At 36.1% G+C, this 16586-nt stretch overlaps 1 protein-coding gene across 1 annotated transcript in view; it reads right to left on the bottom strand.

Annotated features, from left to right (window-relative positions):
- The window catches only part of MAN2A1 (mannosidase alpha class 2A member 1), a 167736-nt gene that overhangs the window by 110616 nt on the left and 40534 nt on the right, over window positions 1–16586 (bottom strand). Inside the window, exon 5 of the mRNA XM_069492771.1 lies at window positions 3258–3385. Within this exon, the coding sequence (XP_069348872.1) occupies window positions 3258–3385 (128 nt within the window). The remainder of the gene's footprint in view (window positions 1–3257; window positions 3386–16586) is intronic.

Genomic DNA, 16586 nt, shown 5'->3' with positions numbered 1-16586 from the left:
AAAATAAACTGTGAAGGAATAAATCTTCATGGTCTTGGGTTAGGCAATGGTTTCTTACTATGGCATCAAAAGCACAAGCAACAAAAGAAAAATAGATAAACTGGATTTCATCAAAATTAAAATTTTTGTGCATCAAAAGACATCTTCAAGAAAGGGAAGGACAGCCCACAAAATGGAAAAAAAAATTACAAATCATTATCTGACAAGGGACTTTTATCCAGAATATATAAAGAACTCTTACAAGTCAACAATAAAAAGATAAAGAAAAGATTTAGAAGAGACATATCTCCAAAGAAGATATATAAGTAACCAATATACACATGAAAAGATTCTTAACATCATTAGTAGTCTTTAGGAACATGAAAATCAAAAGATACCATTTCTCACACAACAGGATGACTACAGTAAAAAAGACAGACAATAACAAACATTGGTGAAGATATAGAGAAAGTAAAAATCTCATACATTGCTGGTGGAAAAGTAAAATGGTACAGCTATTTTGGAAAATAATTTGACAGTTCTTCAAAATGCCAAAACAAAGTTACCATGTAACCCAGCAAAATTCTACTTGCAGGTAGAATGAGGGATGAAAACATTTGTCCACATAAAAACTCTTACACAAATGTGTATAGTACCATTATTCACAGTAGTCAAAAAGGAGAAACAACCTAAGTGCCATCAACTGAAGGTTGGATAAACAAATATGGTATATCCATATAAGAGAATATTATTCAGCCATGAAAAGGAATAAAGCACTAATACATGCTATAACACTACAACATGGATGAGCCTTAAAAAAAATTATGCCAAGAGAAATTAGTCACAAAAAGTCACATATTGTATGCGTCCATTTATGTGAAATGTCCAGAATAAGTCCATATGTACAAAAAGTAGATGAGTGGTAGCCTGGGCCTGGGGCATGGAAGGAAGAAGCCAGAAAGAGATGTTACTTCTACTGGGTTTAAGGTTTCTTTTAGAGATGTTAAAAAATTTCTAAAAGGAGACTATGGTGATGACTGCACAACTCTGTGAATAGACTAAAACCACCAAACTGTATACTTCAAATGGGTGAGTTTTATAGTATGTGAATATATCTCAATAAAGCTGTAAAAAAATTATACTCAGCAAAAGAAAGGAAATCTAAAAGAATGTATCTTATGTGAGTCCATATATTAAGGAGTTCTTAAATAAGCAAAACTCATCCACAATGATAGAAATCAAAGAGCAGGGGCTGCAGCAGAGAAAGATGAGAGGATGAGAGATCTTCCCAGGGTGAAAAAAAATGTGGTGAAAATGGGTATATACATTTGCCAAAACTCATGTAACTCTACGTTTAAGATTTATGTATTGCACTGCATGTAAATTATGCTTCAATAAAAGCTAAACATAAAAAAAAATCCACAATTGAGGTTGATAAAGTAAACATTCTTGGCTTAGAACATGGCTAAGTGCTTAAGAAAAGAGGCACTGTATAGAAGGTCCCTATGACCACATCCAGGTTTGGTGATTTGTTAAGAAAACTTACAAGTCTCAGCATATTTTCGCACTCACAGCTATGATTTATTACAGTGAAAGGATAAAAAGCAAAATCAGCAAAGGGAAAAGGCACACAGAGTGAGTCCAGAGGAAATGAGGAGCAAGCTTCTAAGAGTGCTCCTCCTGTGGAGTCACACAGGATGCGTTTAATTCCTCCAGCACCAAATTGTGACAATACATGTGAAATGTTGTTGACCAGAGAAAACTCATTACAGACTCAGTGCCCAAGGTTTCTACTGGGGGCTGGTCATGTAGGAACCATCAGCCTAGACCATACTAAGATTCCAGACTCCCAAAAGGAAAGCAAGTATTTAGCATAAACTATACTGTTTGCACAAAAGTTTTAAAAACAGTGAGCTACTCCTATCATTTAGGAAATCCAAGTCCCAAGATGCCAACCAAGTGCCAGGCTTGCAAGCAAGAACTTTATAAGGGTAACAGTCTCAGATCTGCTATGTTAACTCCTTTCTACATAGACATGATATCTGCAACTTGCACTCAAATGGTTCCAATAATAATAATCTGTACCACCATCACAATAATACAGAAAGAGAAAAAAATAAAGCAAATGTGTCAAAATGTTAATAATTGGTGAATCGGGGTGAAGAGTTTATGACAGTTCTTTGCAGTATTCTTATAACTTTTCTTTGAATTTCAAATTATTTCAAAATAAAAAGGAAAAATTCATGGGAATGGAAGATTTTATTCTTAATAGAAAAAATATTTTAAATAATATCTAAAAATAACTTCAATAAAAAACATGTATACTTACCATAAAGAAAACAACAAAATTATATTGAGGTATGAAATATTAATATTTGAGAAGAGTTACATATCATGTTGCAAAATGCAAATAGTAGACATCACAAAGATTTCAGTTAGTCCCAGGTTTTTATAAGTTGTAGTGGACATCTGATTTTATCGGTCTAGCATACTTTTTCCTACTTCTGTGGCAACAGAATTCTTCTACTGCATTGAACCCATTCCATGTGTCCATTCACATAGTTTAAGTGCAGCTGACCCTGCCCTCTACAATTCCCTCTTCTACAGGACCATGTCCACCAAAATGACTAGGCCTCAGTGATTTCAGCTCCTACACCTCTGGACATAATATCTGGCTCACACGTAAGTCCTTGACCCTAGCTGGACCAATCAGATACAGTATTAAGGAAAACTCCTTCTCCTGGTTGCTAGACTGGGAAAATGAGTGTCGCAGCTGCCTAGGGCTATCTTACTCACCATGCCAAGAAGAAGACTGAAGCAACAGCAAGCACAGCCCAAAGAGACAGTGCTCAGATAACATGTTTTGAGTCCCCTGGATCCAGCCATACCTGAAGCTACATCTGTATGGAATTCTCGTGACTACATTTTTTCCCTTTTTTTTTACTTAAAGCTAATAAATTAGGTTTTTGCCTCTTATGATCAAGAGTTGTAACTAATAAAAAATTAAAATCTCAAATAAAAAAATTCTAAAATTAATAAAAATATAGAGAAAATAATATATGAAACAAAGTAGATGACCCTAAGTGACTGTAGTATATCTATGTCACTGAATTTATGATCTAAGAAACATCATAAATTAACAAAGGATAAATTATTCAACAATAATCAGTACTGAGAAAATTAGTTATTTGAAAAAATAAAATAGAGCCTCAGTTCACATTCTCCAAAATTAATTGCCCAGAATAGCTCAAATGAAGGGGAAAGATACCAATACATACCTAGATTATTTTCCAGCCACTGATGTCCTTCAATTAGTTGATCAATTAAGGCAAAATAATGGGCAGTAGCTTCATCAGGCATAACCCAGCCACCTGTCACAATTTCAAACTGACCATTTTCTATTAAACTGGAGAGAAAATAGTAAGAGTTTACATTAACAAATAGAAGAAAAGTTCAGATAAAAAAACTAAACAAGCATAAACACTTAAAAACAGTCTTTAAATATAACCAGTATTTATATTAGTTGTTTTAAACTATTTTTTTTAAACCAGTGAATGAATTTCAACTTTGAGGCCCATAATGAAGCACCCTTTAAGTACCTTGAGTAGCCCCTTTCCTTCCCTAAGCAAAGCCATGCAGATCATTTTGGAGGTTCCTTTTCATAAGGGTATAATCTCTCACACATCTTCAAAGATTCCTAATGTCAGGAGCCACATCTGACCTATTTCTGAATCTTGCAGAGCACCTAGCGAAGTGCTTTACTCAGAGTATATGCGTGATAAGTATTTATTGGAGGGCCATCATCTTAAGCACAGTATTTGTTTCAATATACTTTCATCGAAAAATCAATATTTACTTTAGTCCTGGTGACACTGGTAAGTTAGTCATGCAACCTACTCCAAAAAAATAATGATAAAGGTAAAGCTAGTAAATACCACATGACTCTGGGAATACAGAAAACATGATAAAGCTCTTTGCCCCAGACTCAGTTAAAATGCAGGCTATATAGTTTATTTTATGTTATTGAATGAAAAGCTCTAACATTATCATTATTTGTCTATGGGGTACTCTTTTGCTGTAACAGCATACAAGGTAACAAGATCCCCAGCCCTAATAAAATCGAATTGTTTTAAGACATCTTCCCCTGAGAAGAAAGCAAAAATCATAAACTATTAAAAATTTCAAGAAGTGCCCAAGGAAGTAAACTATCAAAAATTTTAAGAAGTGCCCCAGGAAGTATGGATATAAAAATCAAGAATTTAAGCAAGTATCTTTGGTGCCACAGACTTGTCAGTGTACAACAAGATGGTTTGGATAATGGGGTAAAATTTCAGAAAGAAGCAAAACAGTTTTAAAAAGAATACACATCACAGGACGTCTACAGCTAACAGCCAGCTAGCAAGTCAAATTTAGATGAAGCAGACCAGAGGCACAAACGAAATAAAGATTTCCCTACAAAGCATATAACAGAAGCTGTAACATTAACACATCAGATTTATTCAAACATATGCATGACTGTATAAGCATTGACAGAGTGGATAATGAACTCAATGTCTAAAAAATAAAATAAAATAAAAAATTCCTTGCAAAATATGAAAGAAATGAATTAAATTTATGTTGCCATAGGGATCACCAACTAATGTAATTCCACATGGAGAATATGATGACTCATTAGAATATCTAAAGAAACTCAAATGTCCAGTTAAACCTCAGATTTTCAAAGGCCCAAATCAAGAACCTGTAATAAAGAATCTGGAAGTTTTTAAAAATTGCATTTCTTTAAGAACTCAACTAAATTCAAGGCTACTATGCCCCACCCTTACTGACAATGGACCTTCCCTTACAGTTAGTTTCTGTTTTTTATCTTTCTGGTGATTGCCTGTTTGGGCCAAACTCTAGAAGCCGTGGACCAGATCTGCCCCTTACACTTTGTATTTAATAACCTAAAATATCAGGATGGTTTGGGACTTAATCTCTGACCATCAAATACGGAAACTTGACCTCATTATCTTAATATTCCAATAAATAGATCCTTTGGAAAGTTACAGATATAAATTCCTTGAAAATAATTTCTTCTTTGCTGATCTTGAATAGAGAATAGGAACAACAGATTAAGAAACCTGAAAAATAAATGGAAAAAAAAAATACTCCAATGGTGGAATTTTTCTTTTTTCATCCATATCAGTTATATCTTGCTACATAATTCCTGTCCCATAGGCATGAACAGTCTTCAAGGAACAGTCAACCAAGCAAAGAGTCATGCACATTATATACAGCAGCTATTTTCCCTGCTCCATTTGTGAATAATTCATCCCTTTCCTACCATGCCTCAGATGACACTTTTTCATATACTGATTTCTTATCTGGACTCAATGGTTAAAGACTAACCTATTAATTTGGCAGAGGCAAGGAAAGCTTCCCACTTATTAAAATATTTTCCAGCACTTTCTTATCTATTTTCTTCACTCCTATCTTTCCCAATCAGGCTGGTCCCAACTGCCCTCATGTCTCAGCTCAGAGAAGTCTTCGGGAGCACCCAAGCTAAACCAACATTCTGTTGTATTCCATCATAGGCTTTATCAAGAACCAAACTTAACTCGTTCATTTCCCTGTCTCCTCTTACTCCTACCCACCATTAGAATGTAACCCCCAAGAAAGCAGGACCAGGATGTGCTGTTTGGTTCACATTTGCATGTCTAGCACTTAGAAGCTGGCTTGGTATATAATGGGCACTCAGATATCTGTTAGATGAGTGAGGAATGAATGAATGAGGCCAACAGACTAATGTGGGTATCGATACAAGATTTTTATATTAGATGAAGCTCACAAAATATATGCAAAACAAATTAGAAAGGGAAGGGTCAGAATGAAGTTTCAATGATCTAGGTATGAGGTGATATGATCTAGAATATGGTAGTGGTAGAAAATACGGAGGAGGAGGAAGACAGAAAAGACATTTCATGAAAAAGTATCAGTGGTAATTAGAAAATGATTGGAGGCAGAAGAAAGAACAGATGCAAATATGACTTAGGATTTTAATCCCAGATGTTTAACAGAGTGGTAGTATCAATACACAGACAGTGAAGTTCAATTGAGAAGGGAAGTCACTTTGCAGTAATGAATATAAATATGGACAGGGCTATTTGATGACAGTGGGCTAACCAAAAGGAGCTAACTGAAAAATAAGAGTAAGTTTAAAGAAAAAGGGCCAATAATAAAATTAAGTTTTGGGGGACTGAAAGAGGAAATAGGGAAGGATGGGAAGTCTAAAGAAAACACTAGAAAGAGTCAAAGATCAAGCAGAAGGATGAGAGGAAATGCAGGCAATAAGAAATGTTAAAGACAAAAAGAATAAATCTATGAATTTAGCCTAAAACATTCGAGAAAATTTAGGAGAAGCAACCTGACCTTCCAGTTGGTAAAAGCCATTAAAAAGCTACCACAGCTGTGACTTAGAAATAGACACATCAGTGGGTCAAAATAGGAAGTTGAGAAATAGATTTTAAAAATATTTATGTTATTCAAATAGCCACTGAAGATTTCTCAAAAAACTAAAAATAAAACTACAATATGAGCCAGCAATTCCACTATTCGGTATTTATCCCAAGGGAAAAAAGTCAATGTATCAAAGCGATACCTGTACTCCCATGTTTACTGTAGCGCTATTCACAACAGCAAAGATACAGAATCAACCTAAGTGTCCATCAAGGGATGAATGAAGAAAATGTGGTGTGTATATATATATTTACACAATGGAATATTCAGCCATAAAAAAGTAATGAATAATGTCATTTGCAGCAACATGGATGGAACTGGAGGTCATTATGTTAAGTGAAATAAGCCAGGCACAGAAAGACACTCACATGCGGGAGCTAAAATAGATGACTGCATGGAGGTAGAGAATAGAACGACAGATACTAGCAGCTGAAAAGGGTGTGTGGGTGGGTGGGGCTGGGGGAATAAAGAGAGGTTGGTTAATGCGTACAATCATCAGTTAGATAGGAGGAATAAGTTCTAATGTTCAGTAGCAGAGTAGGATGACTATAATTAACTGCAATGTATTGTATAATTCAAAGCAGCTAGAAAAGAGGACTTGAAATGTTCCCAAGACATAGAAATGATAAATACTTGAGGTAACAGACACTCCAAATACCCTGATTTGATCACTACACAGTCTATGCATGTAACATAGTACCACACATAGCCCGTAAATATGCAGTACTATTAGTGTCAATTAAAACTAAATAAAATAAAATGGCCATCAAATTAGTGGGGAAAGAATTGATTATAGTTTTTTTTCTAAGTTTCAATCAGAATGATTTAAAACAAGCTCATAAAGCCAAGATCTTATGTTATGAAAGCCAAGGGACTCATATTTTAAAATAGCATGCTTATTTAGGTTTTTAAGAAAAATAGCATGAGTATGTCAAAAAAAACAGGCATAAATGATGTCATAACAGCAGGCCAGAAAGGTTTTGGTTGTGCTTAGCATGGTTTCTGTAATCAGACAAAACGAAACATCCAATGGAAGAAAACAGACAACATGATTTTTAAATATGAAGCAACACCTGACAGAATAGTTAGGTTAGTGAATACTCCTATTTTATTAAACTGTCTGTTTTTCCTAGAGTATCATCCTTTAAACCATCCACAAGAATGGAAAAAATAGATCATAAACCAGAATATTCTTACAGGCAGGAAAGTTTGGTTTGATATAAAAGATTTACTGTGTTAGGCAAAAACACTTTCCATTCAACCACAACAAAAACCCAGAAACTTCAGAAGCACACATATTTGCCCTGCATTCTAGAACATATATGATGAGCACTTAAGAATTGTCTGATGAATGAGAGAAAAACAAGAAACAGTCCAAAAAGACATGAGGAAAATTGTTGAGCTAATTATCAATAAGCATAGTAATGATTATCATCATTTAGTGATAACTATAAAAATTAAGACTGAAATTCTTACAGAAATAACACATCAGAAAATACTTACTTTAAAAAAAAATTATAAACAATAAGAGAAAAGCTATGTTAGCCTACAAAAAAAGTACCTAACTTAAAGTTGCAATTGTGATTAAGATAAAAATAAAATTAGGACAGATATAACTATACATTTGAGACTAACAATTTTAAAAAAATAAGTAATGGTTAATACCTGCATCAACAGAAAAACTAACTTACGATGAATACAGGCACTTCCAAGTATTTCCATCTAGCTAGTGTGCAACATGCACCAATTGGACTATTTCTCTGATAGGCAGGGGAATACAAGATCCAAAAGATGTACCCACATGATAGATAGGGTCTATTGCTTAGTTTCTACCAAGACACTCTCTAACTTCTGGCAGACTTTTTTATATATACACTTCATGATATTTCCTAATAAACATGAGATCTAGAGGCAAAAGTAAAATGATATAGGCTAAGTGAGAGAAACAATGGAATTTATTTGTTTAGCAAAATCAGAAACTAAGAAACCAGGCACTAACTTTCAAAATTAACAATACTCATGTTTCACTTTTCATAATGATGAGTTGACTTATAACTAATGGTAAAAGACATTAAAGTACCTCCATGTTTTTATTTCAACGATGGGGAATTTGGTATAAAAACCTTAAGAAAATAACTGATCAAAATTAAGCTGAGCATATCTGTCATTGCTCATCTTGCCTAAGATGCAGAATTTACACTTAAGAATTTACTGCAAAGCACAAGAAGCTACAAATCATTTTCTCTAAGTGTCACTTTTTCCCCTATGTAGAATCATCGACATTTGGAATTTGGTCACACAGAGAAGGATACACTCAAAGAGCTTTTCTCCCTAATGGGGAAATTGTTACAGACAACTTAGTAGCAAACAATGCATCATTTAGCAAGCTTCAAAGAATCACAAATTAATTTCACATGAGAAAATGAGCTGAATTTGTAATCATACATCTGGGGAAATATGAAATAATACAAGATGACATACACAGTTTCATTCTTGAATGAAAAAAATAGTAAAATGGACAATTCAAAAAGATAGAGGCTCCCAGTGAATCAATTTATACGGTAAAGACATCTGCTAATCAGATTCTCTGATTCATATTCCCTTCATGGGGAGTATCTAGTATAAGGGTAAAAATAAGATTTGTTTTAAAATCCCTCATATAATAATCAGAGAAACTCACTGTATATTTTTTAATATTATTGATGCCTATCTATAAAGATTTAGTATATGAGGAACAGAGAGCAAATTAGTTATCTCTCATCATTTCTTCCTCATTTCATTCCAGCCATACCCCCTTTTTTCACTTCACTGTACATGTTTTCTATCTGCCTGGAATTTTTTCCCTTATAATATTTGCCTAATTGGCTCTTACAGATCCACTAGAAGTCGTTACTGGCCACAACATCCCAGCTAAACTGTTACCTTTCAGCAATCCAAAACTTATCTTTCATATCACTAATAACAAAATCTAACTGTGTATTTGTATGTTTGCTGTCTTTCTCCTCCAATAGACTAAGTGCCATGAGAACAGGAATCACCTCTGTTCCATTCACCATTTCACAATGAGATGCCACTTTTCGCCTATCAGATGGGAAAGATCAAAAAGTTGTATAACATACTGTGATGTCAAGGATGTATGGAAATAGGTATTCTCACATATTGCTGGATAACTATCCAATTGCAAGACATAGACATACATTTATCCATGCTCACTCAAAATAAATCAGAAAATATTTAAAAGTATAGAAAACAAAATAAAACTCTGTAGATACTAAAGATAAAAAATGTACTCTATGTATTAGCAAGAAACCAAAAATAAAATTGAGCGTAGTTAAATGAACTAAGTCCCATTCCTAAAATAGACTTTACTGAAAGATTCTCCAAGATATTTGTTTAAAAAAACTCACTAGGATGGCTATTATTTAAACAGAAAAAAGAAAAAAAAAAAAACAAAAAAACAACCACCACAAGTAAGTGTTGATAACGAGGTAAAGAAATTAGAAACTGCATTGCTGGTTGGAATGTAAAATGATACAGCCAGTGTGGAAAACAGTGAGAATTTTATGAGGATTCCTCAAAAAATTAAACATAGAATTACCACAGGATCCAGCAACCCCACTTCGGAGTGCATACAAAAAAAGAATTGAAAGAAGGAACTTGAACAGATATTTGTACACCCATGTTCACAGCAGCATTATTCACAAATTCTGACATTTTGATTTCTATCACAATAGATCAGTTTAGTCTACTCTCAGACTTCAAGAAACGGAATCACAATATTTACTCTACTGTGTGGCTTCTTTTGCTTAATATATGTATGAGGTTCATCCACATTCCTATGTATTTCAGTAATTCATTATTTTTTTCTTGCTGAGTAGTATTCTATTCAAATTGTTGTATGAATACACTATAATTTTTCAATCCCTCATCTTGTTGATAGGCATGTGAGCTGTTTCCAGTTTGAAGTTATTATGAAAAGGTCTGTTACAAAAACGTCTGTGCAACCCCTTTGTGAGTATGTTTTCATTTTTCTTGGGTAAATTCCTAGGAGTGGAGTTCCCAGGTCACATTATTTGTGTTTTTCGGAAAACTCTCTGAAGGCTTTTCAAAAGTCACCCACACTTTGCATTCCCACCAGCAATATATGAGAATTCCAGTTGCCACACATTCTGGCCAACCTTTGCTGTTGCAGGTTTGAGACAGCATCTCTCGCAGAAGTTCTGATTTGTATCTCCCTGATGGCCACACATTGCCTGGCCTCTGCAGGCACACCCTTGCCCCGCTCATGCAGTCTAATAAATTCCTTTCAGGTGTTTGAACATGCCATGCTCTTGCCAATCCCTGGCCCATCATCACAATTCTCTTCTCATAACCTGGAATTCCTTCCCCACTTTCTGATACCCCCTTCTTGACTGACTAGTTCTAGTTATCCTTCAGGTTTCAGCTTGAATACCACTTACTTTAGGAAGCCTTCCAAGACCCCCTTCTTACTTCCATAGAAGAAAACCCTTTATTATAAAACTATGTTTAAATAATGTGTCTTCTCTGCTCTTCCCTGAGGGCTGGGGCCAGGACAGTCTTGCTCACCTTCTATATACCCGGAACATAGCACAATAAACATTTGTTGAATGAAGGGTGGAGTAAATAAGGGAAGGCTTCAGAGATGAGGTAATATTTCATCTGAGTACACAAAAGGAAAAAATAAAAATCCAAGCTGAACACGTGGGCAAATTCCTAAGCAGCACAAAACAGCATGTGTCTGAGAACACCCACGTGGCCAAATACGCCCAAGAGTAGATGTGAGGCAGGAGGTGACTAGAGATAAGGGTGGACAAGTTGGGAAGAATCTGAGAGAAAAGGCCAGTGTGTGTCAGGCAAAAGAGCTCTGTCTGTCCCTTTTGACACAGATGGAAGTGTCACTGAAGCACTGTAATGCAAACGCGACCAGACTGGCCTGTTAGAAACCTAACCCTGTTGGTGATTTGGAGGACACTTGGAAGTGATACAGCTGGAAACAGGAACACCATTTGGAACTTTTCACAACAGCACAACACAAGAGCAATGGGGTGATAAGGAGGGTCGGAATCCAGAGATATTAAAGAAGCAGAATTGACAAGGCCTAAGGACTGACTGGATGTGACAGGAATGGCAGGTGGACAGGCAGAACATCCCAGACATTGAGAGCACTGGTTCTGGGGCTCACTGGCTCTGGTCTTAACTCCACACTTCCTAGCTGGGTGACCTTGGCCATGTTCCTCAAGTCATCTGCCTCAGATCCCTCAACAATAGAAAGAAGATAAGAAAGGACCTTAACTCAAGAAAATGCTAGAGGATTGGCTGAATAAATACTTGAGTGCTTAGAAGGTGCCTGGCATACAGTAAGCACTTAATAAGTGTTAATCTCTTACTATTACAATTAACTAAGGAAAAAGAAAGTAGTACGGGTTGGAGCTTTAGATCTGCAAGTAGTCCATATGCCTGGTAATTAAAACTAAAAGTAGAACTACCATTTGATCCAGCAATCTCCCTACTGGGTATTTACCCAAAGGAAAAAAAGATATTCTATAAAAACTATATCTGCACTCGAATGTTTATAGCAGCACAATTCACAATTGCAAAGATGCGGAAACAACCCAAGTGCCCATCAGTACATGAGGAGATTAATAAAATGTGGTATATGTATACCATGGAGTACTACTCAGCCATAAAAAAAAATGGGGAATAATATCTCTAGTAGTAACCTGGATGGAACTGGAGACCATTCTTCTAAGTGAAGTATCACAAGAACAGAAAAACAAATACCACATGTACTCACCATTAAATTGGGACTAATCAAAATCAATACTTACATGCACATATGGAAATAACATTCATCAGAAATCAAGCAGGTGTCAGTGGGGGGGAAAGAGAGGATGGGTAAATTCACACCTAACAGGTACAATGCACACTATCTGGGGCATGGACACACTTTGACATAGATGGTACAAAAGCAATTTATGTAACCAAAACATGTGTACCCCCATAATATTCTAAAGTATAAAAAAAAAACAAAAAAAAAAACCCTACAGTGTGGACATGCACGCAAAATGGAGAGAGGAGAACGAAGGGTGTTACCCAACAGGGAAGATCAGAAACATTTAGGAATGGAGCAGAAGAAGACATCCGAGAAGTGATAAAAAAGGAACGCTCAGCAATGCTCAGGGTCACAGAAGCCAAAAAAGGAAAGCATTTCAAGAGAATGGAGTGGTCAATGTCAATGCTGTGAAGGAATCCTCCCTAAGGAAGGAGAAAGTATCCAAGGAAGGAGCACCTGAGAAGTTCCTCAGGGCTTTTCTGGGTATCCATGATGTGAACAGAAGCCAGGGCTGAGTGAATGAGAAGTGGAAGTAGTAGAGCAGCCTCACTGCAGACGAATCAGGACTGGAGGGAGTGGGGATAGAATGTATGTTTTCCAAAATAAATGTATACTGTGCTTCAGCTATTACAACTAATGTTATTGTAGACCCTGGTACATTGCTTTGATCCCTTTGATGAAATGCTAAATATCTTTAGGCTCTAAACTCAATCCAAATCTGCAAATGACTCCGAACATCACAAGGCACACTGTAACCTCCCATTGCTCTGTAAATTTTACACCAGGTTTTAGTTAAATAACATAAAATCTAACCTGTATAAAACATATAATAAAGTAGTCTTTATAATAGTCTTTTTTTCTAGGAAAAAGCAAAATGCTTATCAGTTAAATTTGGATTCTTATTATTTAAGAAAGTAATGTCAAATATTTCTCTGATTTCAATAAGCAATCAGAGATAGTTAAGAGAATAGGGTAGAAGGTTCATTAAATACAAACCTAGGTGGTGGTAGAAAGATTAGATGAATAAAGGGCCTGCATTCTTGGCAAAGCAATGAAACCCAGCCACATGGCACAGACATGAAATTTATACTAACTGATGGTACTTTCCTCCCAGCACACATTTGAAGCCTTATTTCACACCAAAAGATTCATCCACAAAGAGAAGGTGGTCCAAGACTTTGGTGAACACACAAACTGTTCTTGGATTCCAACAATTCAGTGGGTTTCTCCACTGAACACTGGTCTCAATAGCAGATGCAATGAAAAAACTGTCCCAATGTCTCAGAGCCCAGAAAGGAACAATGAATACCTCACATGCCGAGTGCTAGTCAAAGGAAATGCTAAAGTTAATGTTTCATCTGTTAGACTCTGAATAAGGGTTCATATTTTGATGTATTATAAAGATTATACAGTATTTAACTGTAGTCTAAAATATCCAAATATGAAGCCTGAAAAGTAAAAAGAATGTTAACATACAAGTCATGTTCAAAATAAAACAAGCATAGAAGACAGTGTGCTGATTATTTAATGGAAAGTAGCTTCTTTTCAATCCACTAGATATGCGTTACAAGTAGGTACCATGTCTATAATTATTAGATAATTTTGAATTGTGAAAGAATGGAAAAGCTAGATGTTGTCTGCATGGGTCTCGCTTTAGTTAACTAGATTTTCATTTTCATTTTTAAAAGCTTATAGAGCTAAATACTGCTGTGTGGGGGGCGAGGAGGAGGAAATCAAACAAGTCATTGCTAGACTAGGTTATGGAGATCATTTGAGTTATGTTTCTGTTAAGTTCCCACAATCAATTGGTATTCTTTAGAGACAATGAAAGCTCACATGGAACTCTGCTGGAATTAACAGGTTCTGCTCTGCAACAGCTAGCTTGCAAATTTAGGTACAGGTATTTAATCCATAGCTCATCTTCAAAAGGGAAAACAAGCCATTGCATAAGTATTACACTAGTAGTCAAAAAAAATTATTAGTAATTCCGCTTAGTACAAACTTGGAATTTTAAATTATGGGAGCAAACCCAAATATCTATTAAGTTTTCTCAAAAAACATACATTTAGGCAACTAATACTAAGAATGCTTTGTTCAAGTACATAGGGGAAAAAATTACCCTAGTTTTACAGATAATGTAATAAACGAATAAAAGTGAATGATTCTAGCTAGAAGGAAAAGAACTTTAGCAAATGTTAATCAGAAATAAAACAGACCTCATTTGCACTAATGGGGCTCTAAAACAATTTTTTCTTTAAGCAAAATGATATTATTAAGGATCAGGCCCATATTCCAGAATATTTTAATTGCCATTCTTGTACATCAAATGTGATCAACTATTGGCAATTTTATGTGGTTCAACCTAACTCAAATGGCCAACAGAAAAAAGAGAGAGAGAGAGAAAACTTGCATCCAGGTAGAATCAGGAAAAGGGGGCTATTCACAGGCCATAAAACTGGCAGCATTTCTGACAGATATAGTACAGAGCAAACTGACCCATAACTGCCCTGCATGAAAAATCACCGTGGAGTCCCAAGTCATAAACAGAGAAGATTCTGACAGATTTTGGCAACAGCCCCTAATTCAGAAGGCAAGGGCTGAAGCAAAGCTGAATCCTGCAACAGGGAGTAATCACAGTCCCCATTTGTCACCGTCACACTGGGAGGCAGCCAAGCATGGTCTCCCCGTGCCACAAGTGGCAGGCAGCAGACCCACTTCCCTTCTAGGGTGGCTGGACTCCGTGAAGAGCAGCACCTTCAGACAGGCCACACAAAGAAAGCGAGGTGCAGAAGGCCAGCCCCAGGCTCAGTAGCTTACAACAGAAGAAGGACACTTCACACACGGGGGTGTTATTTCTCCAGACCTTCTCACAGCCTCAGTCCCTCTCTTCCCCTCACACTACCTGATTTATAACCTGGGCACCTTCCCCAGCTGCTGGATTCCTGATGCTCATGGAATCTTCCAGGATCTAGTTGTCTAACAAAAAAGCTAAGGAGAAACGGCTCAGCTAGCTTCCTTGTTTGCAAGGAACACAAACTCACTCTGGATAGAAAACGTGTTGGGAGCCTGTTCTGGGCAAACAGGATTGAAGACAGGCTTAAAGTCCAGGCTTGACAAGGGGCAGGAGGAAAACGAGAGGTCATGCTGCAGGGACCACGGGACCATATTCAAGGAAGAGTCTGGCAAAGGCAAGGTGCTGTGAGGAATGACCTGCAAACTTCCCTCTGTGTCTGCTTCCCTCCCTTCCATCTGCCACTCTCACTTCACTCTCTAAAGATTCAAAGCCCTGGGAAATCCTGTGCTGACTGACTGAGCTCAGGTCATAGCTGACCTGTCTGCGCTAGGGCAGGAAGAGGGAGGATCTGCTTCCTCTATATGAGAGACCATTTCCCAAAAGGAAATCAGGTGAAGTAGATGCTGGCCAGACAGCAATAACTAATACCTACAGCTAAAAAAGTGAAGTATTTGGTTAGAAAAGGAAGGGATTTTAAGCTAGTTATTCTCTGTTTGGGACAAATTCCAGGTGTGGATACTGCTGTTCTTGCTCCAGGATGAATAAAAAGGGGCAAAACACTTGGACTATGGACAATAATAAAAAGAACACAGAACCAAAGTTAAAAAAAAAGCATTCAAAGCCAGAAAATAACAGGCTCAATATTAGAGAGTACTGAATGGGGGGTGGGGGATGGGCAGGAAAGCCATGAGAAAAATCTCCCAAAATGCAGTAAATAGAAGAAATAGAAATACAAATGCATATGAAAAAGAAACACTAGAGGCTCAATAACCACATAAACGAATTCTAAAACAAATGAAGCAAAAAGAGTTGTCAATTAGTAAGAACAGAACATATAAGCTAAAGAAATATTTGAATAGATGGAAAACTTAATGAATAACTAGATATATAATTTTGTGAAATTTTAGAATTTCGTGAATACAGTAAAAAAAAAATCCTAAAAGCATCTGCACACAGGAAAAAAGTTATCTTCAATGAAGCATTATGTAATGAAGCTTTTAAGATAGAAAACATACATTTTATAGTTAAAATCTCCCATTAAATGGTGTAGACTCTCAAGATGACTTTAGAACTAAAAGTTACATACAGTGCCCAAGAGAAATATTCAAAGTGACAAATTAAAGTTAAAATAATAAGAGCCACTAATTGGGAATTTAAAATGTGCCAGGCATGTTACATGTATTAATTTAATCCACACAAAAACCAAATAAAAGAGACTCCAATATTATTCTCATTTGACAACTG

The sequence above is a fragment of the Eulemur rufifrons genome, chromosome 17 (genome assembly GCF_041146395.1).
Source record: "Eulemur rufifrons isolate Redbay chromosome 17, OSU_ERuf_1, whole genome shotgun sequence".
NCBI lineage: Eukaryota > Metazoa > Chordata > Mammalia > Primates > Lemuridae > Eulemur > Eulemur rufifrons.
This window is presented reverse-complemented; position numbering and strand designations above follow the sequence as displayed.